Source organism: Lissotriton helveticus, chromosome 6 (assembly GCF_964261635.1).
Source record: "Lissotriton helveticus chromosome 6, aLisHel1.1, whole genome shotgun sequence".
Taxonomy (NCBI): Eukaryota; Metazoa; Chordata; class Amphibia; order Caudata; family Salamandridae; genus Lissotriton; species Lissotriton helveticus.
In genome coordinates this window covers 1070710404-1070725508 of record NC_136067.1, presented here as the reverse complement: position 1 = coordinate 1070725508, position 15105 = coordinate 1070710404, and the positions used below count along the sequence as shown (strand labels likewise).

General features: G+C 42.3%; 1 protein-coding gene across 1 annotated transcript in view; it reads right to left on the bottom strand.

Moving 5' to 3' along the window:
* Positions 1 to 990: 990 nt before the first annotated feature.
* The window catches only part of MPC1 (mitochondrial pyruvate carrier 1), a 56309-nt gene continuing 42194 nt past the window's right edge, over positions 991 to 15105 (bottom strand). The window contains exons 3-4 of the mRNA XM_078648719.1: positions 7005 to 7137; positions 991 to 1504 (exon numbers count right to left, since the gene is read on the bottom strand). Of these exons, the coding sequence (XP_078504845.1) occupies positions 1477 to 1504; positions 7005 to 7137 (161 nt within the window). The 3' untranslated portion in view covers positions 991 to 1476. The remainder of the gene's footprint in view (positions 1505 to 7004; positions 7138 to 15105) is intronic.

Sequence of the window (15105 nt, the reverse complement as noted above, 5' to 3'; positions counted from 1 at the left end):
GCCAGCGTCTGGGTCTGGGCTCACACTCAACCCCGTTCCCACCGAATCTACCTCAGGATTGAGCACAGAACCAGTGGTTTTAACCTTGTTGCCAACCCCTCTGGTGACTTTCTTCTTTTGCCCCCTCTTACCTTTTTTTTTTAGCAGGTGAGGGTGAATAGGGAGGCGGTGGGAAAACTGTTGGAGCAATAGAGGACGCAACACTCTCACAGTTCTGAGTAGTCTTCTCTGGTCGCCGGTGCAACGTCCCTCCACCTCTGTTTCTACTCCGCCGGGAATTGCCTCTCCGTTTAACGGGGGCCAGAGAAGCCGCTGCGGGAAGAATGCAGAAGACTACGGAGTCTTCTACCCCGCCTAAGCTCCAGGGCGGCCAAAGACCAGTGCCGTAGACCCAACTGGGTCGATGGCTGTATCAGCAGCTGTAACGAAAAGGAAGGCAAAAACTGCAAGATCCACCCCGCCGCCTGCGAGGACTCGACCTGAAAATCGCCTGCCTCTGCACACATAGAAAGGGAAAACAGACCCTCCACAGTGGGAACGCGGTAAAACCCAGGGAAAAAAGTATATTTTAGAAAGCCAGACTGCAACAAACCAAGAGTCAGAAGTTAAATCCTTGCGGCTGAATTCTTCGATATTTCAAAACTGCAGTGCTTTAGAAACGCGGCATCAGGAAAGGAAAAGCAGGAGTCTTCAACGGGAGCCCAAGCCCGGAGTACCGCAGTGGCTCAACTAGCCGCCGCCATGTTTCCCCCGCCCAGTATCACCGGCCCCGCGGAAAAGATTCATATCTATTAAGACATGCACTTTATCGTTTGCTAATTTACTCAGTTTGGGATTTGGCAAAAAAAAATAAAAAAATAGGCATGAAGAAAGTGTTTTAATAACCATCGAATGTAAAGGTAAATATTCCAGCATAAAGCCAAGCCCAGAGGATAGTGAATAATTTCACAACAAATGTGTATAATTGAAAGAAAACCGATAAGAGGAAGGTGAAACCAGAATAAAGGTTTATTATACAAATTAAAAAAAATCAACAACTACCACGGTTATTGTTACCTCACTTTTTATGACCTCCTTTGACAAAACAAACTCTACAGACTCCAGTGCAGATTCCCTAAACATCCACAATAGATTTACGGCGCCAAAGTGTATAAAGTTAGCTACATAAATTATAAATTTTTATACCACTGCTAAAAAAAACCTCTGCCTATAAAAAGTAATTGTGCGCAAATGTTAGTCAACCAAGTATTCAAATGTTTGCGTTTGCTAAGGCATCAGTGTTTAAACTTAAGTTTATGAAACGTCTGATTTGTATATTAAGTATTCAAAAGTTGAGCGCCTTAATTATGTGTTGGTGTGGCTGTAGTTCTAACTTCATGATGAACGAATACTGCATCTGGAAAGGAGTTCACAGAAGGAAAGGCATCTCCCCAGCAGAGTCCGACGAGGTGCTCCATACACTTCCAGTCCCTCTTCCTAAACGGGTGTATTCTTTTGCGCCATTCTGACAAGAGAAAAATAAATCTTTAATTCAGTTTCTTAAACGGGCAGGAAGACAGATGCGCTTATGACATAGTAATGCAGCAATTGGATGGCTTCTAAACTGGATTGCACAGTGTTATGGAGCATGGAACAGGCAAGTTAAGATACAAAGACATAGTGGGACTTCTGGTCGCACAGCCATCCAGAACGGGGGAATTTAAGAAGTAAGTTATTCAGTGAAATGTTTTATACGTACACAGTAGTCTTATCTTTGACATAACTAGAGCATCAGTTTAACGAAGTTTCGTCAGGATACTTCTTGAGTTTTACAGTGATAGTTTATTTTTAAGCCTCCAGTAGGCAATGACCGCAGCCTACAGCAATGTCAAGTGAACAAAGGGAATAGCGTATTACCATGCGCAATGAACAAAATGAATACCCTTCCACCAAGTCCAGTGCCTGTAGTACCAAATGCATAAATAAGAATATGGTTCTGCTTGAATTACTACTGGTGCTAAAATATTTACATGGAGTCTGTGAAAAACAATCCTGTAGCTAATAAAATGATTATGAACAAACAATTAGATCTCACACACACAAATAATTTGTTTAATTGGAGCTTTATTGTCTTACAATAGTTAAATACATTACATAACAGTTCTGCAAGGTGCTCCAAGAGCAGTGCAAAAGTGCTAATGTAATAAGTAAACTTACATGAAAAGATCAGTACAAGGATATTAAATTAGTCTTGGTTGTTGGAGCCTGGCTACACATCTATAAAGTCTTTGAGTTTTGAAGATCGTTGCTTTTCTCCCAGGAAAGTTAGGTAATATAGGCAAATAACTGATGGAATTATTTGCCTCTACTACCTAACCTTACTGTGGGTTTGTTCCGGGGTAGTGGGCAATAATCACGCAACTTCACTGCACTCTGTAAGGAATAGGGGACTAGGATGAGAAAGGAAGGGTGCCAACGCAATCATCGGTTATTTTATTTCAAATGAGACGACTTGTAGTCTTTTACGCTATAACTTTAATGCTGGAGCCAATTTATTACAGCAGTGCCACATAATCATTGACCCTTAAAGTAGTGAAACATGTAAGACTTACTCAGGAAGGAGGAGTGGGTTAGAAACTCAGAACTTTCCACCGCACAAATTAACACGTACACAAATCAATGCCAGGCCAGTGTTTTTCACTCATAAAAATAAGTACTTCAATTCCCAAAGCAAAGTACTGAAACTAAAAGTACACCCCAATCCAAGGAAAGCCAGCCATTTCTAGCCCTCCTTGAACTATAGATCTGTGTAAGAGGGCCTTTTGGGTTATGCAATGTAAAGCTACTCCCTAGGGTGTGTGTTACTGTGTTTGTTTAAATATCAAACCCATTCTTAATGCAGTTGTCAGATTTTACAAACGTAAATTCCCACTCCTATTAATATTTCACAAGGTCTGCTTTAACAATTTGCAAATCGGTTGAGCAATGCGGGCTAAGAAAATACAGGGAAGGACACAAATACCTTATTTAAAATATCATGTGGTATGAATGTTGTCAAAAATATTGCAACCACAAAAATATTGTGTAACAGTATAATCAAAGGTAAGAATATGTATTTTTAGAAAATTAAGTATAGTTAAAAATAGTTTACCTTTGTATAGTTTTAATAAATACAGGTTTTTAGGTTAATTTCACGAGCTAGTATTAATATATACATTTTAGGTGTTAGTATAGTTATTTTAGTTGTTTTTTTCCAATTTTATATTTGGTTAGCAAATTATAATATCGTAGGAGATTGTTGGCCTTTTAAGTTAAATCAATTAGAATTAATGTAAATTTAATGTGGACTAGTTTGTTTAATTGTAAATTAAATGTTTAATTGAATAATTATGTATATTATGTCGTATATGATGTATTTAAGTGTGATAAATTATTTTGGATGTATCCTTTATTATATTTGCTAATCATTTATATATTAGTAGAATGGAATAGTAAACCTTGGGAGTCCCATGCTTTCCTGGATTTATCTTATTTAATAGTTTGTTTTTATTTTTTAATACTTTATAATTTGAATTTCTCATTCTCTTAATGTTACAATTCTGTTTATATCACTCCAATTATTGGTAGATATGTTATTTTTTTATATTATACACACATTTTAGTGTTAAATAAAAGTATGTTTATTTTAATATTTAAAGTAAGTCTATAATTATGCATGTTTGATACATTTTTGGTCATTTTTTACTTACTTTACATATTTTAAATTAAATATATAGGGAAAATGGTTTAATTTTTATATTAATAAATAATTGATTACATCGATTTAACATTAAGTTTAACTTTCAATGTATTAAATCAATTTAAATTATTTGTACAAACAAAATTAAAAAAAAACTTTCCATATATTTTTGGGCAATATTCTCTGCCAAAATGTTTGACAAAATATTTTGGATATATAATAAATATATAATTCAAGAACCATAAAGAAGGTAACCAAAAGGAGAGGAAGTAAATCACTCTTTGTAGAACGTTTTTCAATTCTTTTTGTGATTACACTAGGGTCCTAATTAAGAGACTGGCGGTCCAAGGACCACCAGACCTCTGGTGGCGCGGTGGTGACTGTCCAGCCACTGTCACACCAGCAGTCTGACTGCCCTGTTACGACTTGGCCAGTCAGACCATAATTGAAAAGCTGTCTCTGCCCGGGAAATGCTGTTCCCTGGCAGTGGAACTACGGTCACGGACTATGTAATATGCAGGTTGTGTTACTACGGCACCGCAATACATATCACAAATTTCAGGACAGTCAGCAGTTTCATGGAGGTCTTTCCTCCAAGAAAAGGCTGGTGATGCTAAAACAACGGGGGCCCTACAGGGTCCCCTGTAACCCCTCAGCCGGAGATGCTTGCAGGAACCCCGTGTGGCGTTCCCATTGCGGTGTCTTTCAAAGGCACCACCGCCTTTGAAAGACACTGCAGCAGGACAGCCACGCTGCCCGATCACAAAATTGGTTGTGATCTGGCAGGCAGCAGCAACCTTCAGCTGAGCAGTGGTGCGGCATTGGCACTGCCAACCCACCGCTCTACCAAAATATGTAATTCGGATCTAGGCATGAAGAGAAGGGGTTCCCTACTTGGTCCTTCCTAAACAAAGTAAGACCAACCAAACCAATCTGTATAGGGTGCACAAATAAATCGTATATCCTATTACAGAATAAGCTTCCCGTCTATTGCCACTTATGTATTGAACTAATCAGTCATAAAAGAGAAGAGGTCGCCCTCTAGACTGATCAGTATGCAGTCACTTGACGCGAGACAGGAGAACAGGTTTATGAAGCATATTGAAGGTACGAAAAGCAGCATCTTTCAAGGCTTTCACTGCCACTCCACTCACTTGAGGGGCTGAAATGAATCTGTTGGAGGATATCGTCTTGGACATGAAGGATCAAAATTGAGAGAAAAGTCAGTGGAATTCTACAGCTATCGGTCATACAACATTGATTGTGTACAGACAACCATATTAGCAACTTAAGCAAGGGGGCTAAACAAAAGATGAACACATTAAGGAACCTAAACCCTTTCTTTCCACAAGAGGACTTCAAGATGGCCGTGCAAGCTCTGGTACTGCCTAGGCTAGACTATGGTAGTTGCAAGCTCTGTGGACTTCCCAAATATAGCTTGGCTCCACTAAAAGAGTCCATTAATGCAGCTGCTAGATTGTCACTGGTTAAAAAAGGAACAAGCACATCTCTCCAGCCTTCAAATCCCTAAACCGGCTGCCATATCAGGATACAATAAAGCTAAAGATAACCTGCATGACTCACAAAGCCCTCCATCTCAAGACTCCCACATATCTGGCTCAAAAACTACAACTATCTGGAGGTTTCAGACAGTCAAGAAGTGCAAGTTAAAGGCTCCAAAAACCACAGATCTTCCACAAAATGAGAATGGAGCAGCGCCTAAGAAGGCCCTGTGACTCAAAGATCTGCAACTCCCTTCCACCAGAAGTCCAATACATTTCCTCCACTAATACCTTCATAAAAGGAAGAAAAAAATCTCAATGGCTAAGTTCTGGTCATAAAACAGCTCCGGCCCACTGCTTGTTGAATGCTACCTGATTGACTATTTGATTGTTGGATACCTTTGAATAACAACATTCGCCTGCCATGCTCATGCGGCGCCTCTCTTCTTGGCTTCTTTTGGAGCAGTAAGCAGGATAGGTTCCCCTAAGCCAATCCCAACGCTGCTATGCAGTGTTGTGATTGGTTTGAACAGCATGGCTCGGCACTCAGATAGGGAATAGAAGCTTAGGAATGTTATTTTCGCACCAGGCTCTAATGCAGCCTGGGTGGAGAATATGGAAAGTGCACATGAAGGTTTGGCCCGCCCCAGAGGGCCAGCACAACATTCATATGCATTCAAGAGGGTGCCACCACTCCTTCCCCCTGCGCAGCCTAAACTTGCCTCACATAACTGCCCCAGTACAGAAAAATAAAATGATAGCCACATCTTGTTATAATTTATTTTCCCTTTTTTGCTGTTCTTTAAGGCAGTGGGTTGACACTCCTCTGTCTTAGCGAAGGAGCCGCCCCTGAAAGGCTCACATATGAGCCGTTGAACTGCACTGCCACAGGACCACCGCAATCCCCACCAGACCACAAAATGACTAGTAACCTGGTGGGTGGCGGTAGACTTTGGCAGTGTTGGAGCGGGGTGCTGGCATCGCAGCTCATTCCCACACCGGCAAAGTTGTAATCAGACCCTTAGACACCAGGTCAAAGAAAATTCCCTTTGGGACTCCTCAATAGCATACTCGAATACTCAAACCTCAATCACACCTCGCTCATATACAAACTGTTGCAATTGCTAAAGGATAGTATATAAATGCTTTATTCACCAGGTGAATGCACAATTAAAAAAACTTTCATATATAGCGAAATAAGTCAATACAATATATAAACCACTAATATGGCACAATCAAAGATAAAATACTATATTTTCACTGTAGTTCCAATTTCGCTATATATGAAAGAGTTTTTTATAATTGTGCATTCACCTGGTGAATAAAGCATTTATATACTATCCTTTGGCAATTGCAACAGTTTGTATATGAGCGAGGTGTGATTGAGGTTTGAGTATTCGAGGATGCTATTGAGGAGTCCCAAAGGGAATTTTCTTTGACCTGGTGTCATTGTGTCCTGTCCCTTTGGTATGGAGGACCACTCTCCGTTTTTTTGGTATCAGACCCTTAGAGACAAGCATTTCTCGATCAGTTGCCTAGCACCATACATTTAGACTTAATAAAATAAAGTTTTGGTTTTTATCAGAAACTCATTCCCTATCAATCTCCAAAAAGAGTCCAAAAAGAAGCAACTAAAATATCAAAAACAAGGGGTTTCCACCAATGCTCATTTGCTAGGGTGATTCAAATTGTGTTAACCGGTGGTACTCAAGTTGTCTGCAGACTGTTCTTCACAATCAGTGCTTGTTAAATAGGGAAATTTGTTTTAAAAAGTTGACACTCACTTGTGTTTGATTAATCGTCCGCCTTGAATCAGTTGTGCGCCTTCATTGGTAAAATGGCAAGCAAACAGGAGCCAGTTTCTTGGTTGCACTTTGTAGGCAAATCTCATAAATAGCAATGAATATAAAGTGAGTGCTGGAAAGGAGAAGAAAAAACGAGTCACTACAATCCAACCAGGACAACAGATTCTTTCCAAAATACAGAACTAGATAACAGAAAGATGATTTCTTTCAAAGTGCAATGTCAGTAAGACAAAATGGGCAGCTTGTCAAACAAAATTATTAAAACATTAGATTTCCAAAAGCAAACTATTTATTAGGAGCTCCCAACTATCAACTGCCTTACTATACAATTGCTATGGAAGTGCTTAGGGGATTTAAAGAGAGTTTTATTTGCACCCCAAGGGTACTTTTACATTAAATGACAGGCCGCAAACACTTTTTTGGCTTCCCCTCTAATACCAATAATGCGGAAGCACATTTTGCACCCATGCCATAAGGAGGCATGTCCTCATGTTTGCACTGTCCATGCAAATGAGGGAACCCTTTTGCTCTTGCAACTTATTACTGACAGGCGCTGGAAAAACATGTTTAATCGGCGCGCACATATTGGATGCCACTTGAGTCGTGTTACATGGTTAATGTACCCCTTGAAAGTGCCTTTTAAGCGTTAGGTAGGCGTTTTAGCCCATTCCTAGACGGATGGCTGTAGTCACGCACTGCACTGGCCTGAAAGGGGGGTGGGGAGGGTAACGGGGTGGTATCTCTTCCTGGTCTTTAAAAATCAGGGCAACTGCCCTGCACTGAATGACTGATTGGCCACTTAAAATCACAAGTCTTTTATTGGTGCAGTTTCAAGTGCCTTCAGTGAGGATATCACTTTTGTTTTGCAATATGGAGTCAGATTCAAAACTGCATCCGGTCCAGCTGGCAGGGTCCCATTAACACCAGTATGATCATACATGTTTTTACCTCACGGAACTCGGAGGGATATGGCAAGCTCTTGGTAGAAAAAGGGAGTTTAAAACTAGCCTAGTGAAAAAAGGCGAATGTGTACTTGAGAATGAATAGTCACTTACCTGCAATTACGGGTCCATGTAACCTATACTACATAGAGCATGCCACTTAATTCCCTCTGCTAAAATAGGACCAAGTAAGAAAAAGCAAATAAAAAGCTTTACCTTTTCGATTCAAATGAATTCATTTTGTTTTAAATAAGCATAACATAGCCCACAATTATACGACCGGCAAGGAAATACGATGCTAAAAGACGAAACATTTTGTAGAATTTGAAACCCCTCACCCATTCAACCTTCCCAGGGCAGTTTTTTTGATTATCTCATGATTGCAAAAATTCCCACTACCCCTTCCCATGTGGTTCTGGGGCCTCAGGGGACATCTTGGATTTGTGGCACGGTAGGATCTCAGACATGTCATTTGATCGAGTAGTTGTGCTCTGAGATAACTTGGGAAAGACAGCTCTCTATGTTCATGTGCTAAAAAGTAGTAGAAGGGGGTGCTAGGCTTGTTTCGAAGGATTTGAGTCCATTGTCAATCATTAGCGTAATTTTTATCCTCAGCCAATTTGTCCTACTTCTTGGTGTTGCAAGTTCAAAAACACTGGTGATTAAGCCATTCCCCAAAGTACCAGTATCACCTGTTTTGCTGCAACTACTGCCACAGCCAGTTGCATCGCTCTGAGCAACTTCAGGAATCTGCTGGAGGCCAGAAGTCTTTCTAAAAGGACCACACTTGGGTCTTTTGATATATGAACTTCAACCACTATTGAGTTCAGATAACAGCTACTCCCAATATCTACCCATTTCTACAAGAGCTGTAGTAAAGCGCCCAGCACTCCACATTCTCTCCGGCATAAAGTGCACCTGGGGCTCCATCCCAACCCCCCCCCCCCCCCATAGGCATTCACTACTAGTAAGTAAATATTTCATAATGAGTTTCTCATAGATGCACGTCCAGTGTGAACATTCATGTCTAATTGAGGAGGCTGCCCCTCTCTTTGTGGGAAAGCTCCATTCAGAGATTTTTCTCCTACCTCTTGTCTAGGTATCTTGTCCTGCAGAGTGAAATTCGTAGGAGGAGAAGAAAAGAGAAAGAAAAACAAAAGATAGGTAGTGGTCGTCAGGGCTCTGTCGTTTGGACCACCATCAAGTCGTTTCTCAAGCCCTGCAAGGTTGTTGGGCCCTTTGTTTTATTGTAGGGTGAAGGACCCAATACCTACCTGGAGCTAATGCAAACTTTTCAGCCTGTGGGTTAATAAACAGTGGCCAGAGATCCATGAAAGGTTTAATCTGCTTGAGAAGAGGGAGTCAACCAAGAGGCCTCGATTTTCTATTCAGACTTGGATGTTCTCTTTAGATGGTGTGAAATCGAAATTATACGAGACGGGCATGACAGGAGAGTGAAAAGATGTGAGACGGTGTCCCAAATAAACTTTTTCCAGTTGTGCCATATGGGCTCTTATGAAGAATAAAAGCCTCTTCTCTGTGACTTTCACAACCAAGGCATGTGCCAAAAGGGCGGTAAAACATGGTCTACAAAACACAATTATTTAGCTACATATTTCTTTTTCCATTAACAATCTAAATTGGGCAACTAGGCAACAGGATATAATGTGGTAAATTGCCATCCCTCAAGCTGGAGTGCAGTCGAGCATCTGGTTAGTGATGTGTGATGTTTTACTTTGCCATATGTAGGAGTTTATCAACTCTGGAGTTGCTTGAGAATTAAAGGGGCCGGAATAGAGAATCAGCGGTAGAATCCCAATCGTGACCACCGCAATCCGTCCTAGCCAGAAGAAATCTTGTGTGTACCATTGCTGAAAATCTTTTCTCATCTCTTTGATGCGTTTAGAGAAACAGCGTCACAACCGGAGAAGTGGAATGTTTTATAAAGTCTGAGTTCCAAGGGATGTGTTCAAGTTGGTGGAGCGTAGCTTATTGTGGAGGTGAACGGCTTAAGAGCACTTCCAATTTGGATGATATTCATTTAAAAATTGGGCACAGTCTCAAATAAGCACAGATCCACTAGTACCAGAGACAATGAGGTCAGAGAGACTGACAAGAAACGCAGAATATTGCCCACAACAGGTTTATCTTTTATGCCACCTATGCTCTAAGCTTACTCCAAGCTCTGTAATAGCAGTGTTTTTCATACCGATTTCCCTGGGTTTCCATTCACAGTACCCACAGATAAATTGAGCTAACAGACTGGGGAGACTGTAGTGAGTTCCCTTTAGGGCCCAATTAGTTCCCCCTCATTTTAGCACAACAATACCTTGTAGGCCGCTATGCACATGTTACAAAACAAGTCTGTTTTGTGTCACAATATTAATTTAGAAATAGGCTGCACATGTTTTTATTATTCAGTACTTCTTCCTGGGACTCAGTCTGAACATTTCATACAAGGTCAAACACTGTACCCCTTTTTCTTCTGTGGTCAGTCAGCAACATATTCTAACCTTTAGACATAACATAGGGACCACGCTGCTGTTTTCCAACATGCCACTTACCATATAAACTGAGACTTGCCTTTTTGAAAACTGAAAGGAGGATTTCTAGCAAAGGGAAAGGGCTCGGAACAGTTGCACCAGCTTCGCGCAAAAGGGGATGCAGACCAGCTAACTAAAATGCAAGGTATGGGATTCGGTGCTAATCACAGAATTCCCAGATATATCACTGTACTCAAGTAGTGGGGTTAGGCTCATGCAGATATATCAGAAGCCATGATAGGGCTTTTCATTGTATACAGTTTGCTAATAACGCTGATTACTCTGCTCAGTTGCAAATGTTTTCTCATTGCAACACAGTTACTTCATGATAGAGCACAATAGTTTCAATAAATATTATAAGCTTTCCTTGTAACTCTTCTGTTTATTGTGGGCATGCATGAGTGAGAAAATGAAAGGTGTTTATCGGTTTCCATAGTTCCCTTGGGGACTAGAGTTTTTTGTTCTGGGGTGTCAATTTACCTGTTACTCTGGAAAGGTTAGGGGGGCAGGTAAGCAATACGAGCTAGTCTGATTTCGGCCATAGGTACTGATGTGGTATGGTGACTCATTCCCTACATCCGGTCATCCTGTGACTCCAGGCATAGTTCTATTTCCAAACAGAATCCCAGCAACAAGATAAACATGTAGAACTATAGGACTGGGCAACTCCCCTGCAAAATCGTCCAAGAAAAGGAATCAAAAAAGTACACATCACTAAGTGTAGAAATGAATGGGCCACCTTTCCAGATAATGACACTGCCCCACGAAGGCTGTGGTGGCTCCCTGTGATGTTGTAGACTGCCATTTTGGGGTGAACATGCTGAAAGTCTGCAATACAACGCATGCATTTCAGTAGTCTACATTTACCGTCAGCCTCAATTTCCTTCAAATTTTACTGTACACGCCTTCAGGCATACCGGCTGTGAAAACTCTTACCTCCAAATAAAAATTAGGGTTAGAGAATAAAAGACTAAAAAAAGGACAGAGTTATTTGGGTGAAAGTTAAGAACATTGAAATACTGGCAGTAGTTCTTGGACAGTGTTAACATGAAAACATCCTGTTACAGATGGATATCAGAAAAGCGTGTATATCAGACAGGTGCACAGTTACAACGTGATAAAAAGGTGGGTGGCCTTTGAGGAGGAGTGGCCTAACTAAATACACACAAGGGAAAAAAATGTAACACCTCAGAACACCATAAGCTATAATTAATAAAAACATTCAATGCTCAACATAAATGCAGACTGGCAGCGTATCAACCCACCACAGCAGACAAGTATGGCACACGTGCAACACACAAGGGACTTAAAAGTGTGAAAAACTTTTGAACCTATATACAATAATTTGCAGACAGCTGTTCAGCTCTGTGTTCTGGGAGTGCATCACACAGTAAAAATTAGTAATCTGTCAATAGGTTATGCATCTTCTAATCATTTACATCAAAAGGGTTATGTGCATTTAAAATACTGCTTATTATTAATCAGCATGCACTTATTGTGTGCCGCTTAAGTAGTGTTTCATAGGTAATGTACCCCTTGATGGTGCCTTCTGAAAGGGAGGTAGGCGTTCTATCCGGTTCCTAGGCGTCCAAGTACTGATGGCTGTAGTCACAAACTGAACTGGCATGAAAGGGGGCTGGGCAGGGTAAAGGAGTGGTATCTCTTCCTGGTCTTTAAAAATCAGGGCACCTGCCCTGCACTGAAAGACAATGTCCGACAACCTAGAGAGAAGCTGGAGATGGGGTACCGTGTCAAACGCGGCAGAGAGGTCCAATAAAATCAGTGCCGCCCTGCAGCCCCCATCCAGGCACTCTCTGATGGCCTCGGTGACCTCCACGAGCGCCGTCTCGGTGCTGAAGGATGTTCTGAAGCCAGACTGTGCGGGGTGCAGAGCACCCGAGGCCTCCACAAATTTTTCCAGCTGTCTAAAAGCCACCTTCTCACAGACCTTGGCTAATGCTGGGAGTAGGGAAATGGGACGGTAATTGGATGGAAGCAGAGGATCTGCCGTAGGTTTCTTGATCAGAGGGAGGAGTTTTGCGTGTTTCCATTGGGGGAGCATCACGCCTGACTGCAGAGATTCGTTGACCAAGGTCCCCACAATGGGAGCGATTATATCAGCCACCCCGCTTAAAACCCTCGCCGACAGGGATCGGCTGGTGACCCTGATTTTAAGATGACCATCACGTCCTTCCCCTCTACTCGCTCAAAGCATGTAAGGAGCTGGGACAGCTCAGTACTGCCCTGTAACATCAGAGTAGGCGGCGGGTAGGCCAGGGCAGGTAGCTTAAGGCTAGCCTGGATTTTTGGGATTTTATCAGTGAAGAAGGTAGACAGCTTTTCGCACCAGCTGGGGGAAGAGGGTGCGGAAGAGAGTTCGGCCACTGGAGACGTGAAGCTCCGCACGATAGCAAAGATTTCTCTAATATTGTTCTTTGCTCTAGAAATTCTCTCAGTGAAGAAGTCGCCTTTGGCTGACTTAATAGCGGCATAGTATTCTCTTTGAGCTGCGCGGAGTTCTGCTTTGGCTAAGGGGCAATACTCCCGTCGCCAGGCCCGTTCCCGTTCTTTGCATCCTAGCTTCAAGGCTTTTAGATGGTTCGTGTACCAGGGACATGATGGGGGAAACACGTGGGCGCCTATTTCCTGATGATTGGGGGAGTGTTTTGATGGTAGTGCTAATCCATTTCGAGAAATTCTCGACTGCCCCCTCTAAATTACTGGCATCGGAGGGGAGAGACTGAGCCAGTGCAGAGGCCAGGGCTGGGATATTAATTTTTACCGAGGGAGGGGCATGGTTCCCATTGACCGATGTACGGGGGCTGCCAATATCTCATGAGAAGCAGACCAAGTAGTGGTCGGACCATGTCACCGGGCAGGGGGCTTCTAGTACCAAACTAAAATTGGAGTAGATTAGATCAAGACAGTGGCCCCCTGAGTGGGTAGTGACGTGCACCTGCTGGGCAAGAAGAGTTCGGTCACAGAGATCCATTAAATCTCTCGCCCCAGGAGCTGCTGGAACATCCACATGTATGTTAAAATCTCCAAGCAGCAAGAATCTAGAGAATCTCAATGCTCTTTGAGTGACAACCTCCACTAGTGATTTGATAAAGGTGCTTGGGGGACCGGGGGGCGGTATATCAACAACCCTCCCAAGGTAAAATGTGGGGAAAGGGCTATAGAGAATTCCATCGCTTCACCTTCTAAAATGTCCCCTGTACATTCCTTCATTAGAGTCCATTTGTCCCTAAAAATCACGGCTATGCCACCTCCTCTACCTGAGCTGCGGTCAAGTCTGGCTATCTTGTACCCTCGAGGAGTAGCTAGCTCAATCACCGGAGCACAGAAGTTATGTAGCCATGTCTCAGTGATGAATAAGAGGTCGAGCATCTCATCCATAATCAGTTCATGAACCTCCTCCGTGTGTTTGACCAGCGAGCGAGCAATAATGAGCGCTGCACAAATGTTGGTATAATGATCAATGTCAGTAGGAGAGGGTGAGGTCGATGTATGACTCTTGAACTGGAAGTGGCAGGCGGGACAAATTCGTGTCATAGAGTCTAATACCTCCCAATGCTTGGTGTTACAGCATGGATTATTGTTAAGTAGGTGTAGTGCTTCACGACTATAGCCGATAGCTGCGCCCCCTGACTTGACCTCAGCAGAACGAACGCCTCTAGCCCTATGCGCGGACAGGCGCAGACGGGCTTACCTTAGGCGCACCTTCGGCGCGCCATCGTCGCGCTCGTCTGCTGCGCTGCCGGGGACACATGTGCGATTTATGTCCTGCCTCCCCAGATGAGCTAGACCGCTAACTCCGGCCCAACCTAGCTCTGGGAAAGCCCAACCCAAGATGGCGCCTCGCCCTCCACACAAACGGCACAATCAGCCGCGGTGGAACAGGGCGAGGAAGGTCACAAGGAGAACGAGAATGCTTCAGTTATGCTCTTGGTAGTAAAAACAGTGCTCAAAAGTGGCGAGTGACAGTTTTTAAAAATAATTCGGCGCCAGCATCTAAATCATGCCCGCGCTATCAGCGAAGTCTGAACAAGAGAATGCTTCAGTCATGCTCTTGGTAGTAAAAACAGTGCTCAAATTATCCGACCTGCAAGGAGATGAGGTGCTAAAAGACAAAACATTTTGTAGAATTCAAAGCCCTTCGCCCATTCAACCTCCTCAGGGCAGTTTTTTTTTTTTTTATTATCTCATGATTGCAAAAAATTCCCACCCAATATCTGTAAGAATAATCCCGAAGCATGTGTTAAATATCTATCAACTGCTCCAGCCTACTGAACTAACCCAAATATTACGATCTCTGTCCTACTGATCCATTCCTATTAAATGTGATTGACAGTGCAATTAAACGAGTTATTTATGAGTTCCTTAAGATTTATAGATTTCGTATTATGTATCACTTATGTTGCATTATAACTACCATATAATTGTTCAATAATATTCATGCCATTGTCCCTTTTCAGTTTGCAATAAGAACCTTTAAATGTTGGTTAACATGTGGGGGTAACGGTGTTTCTAAACTAAGTCGAAGTATGTTATACACGGTTTATAAGATTTGCTTTCGAAAAACACTTCGATCTA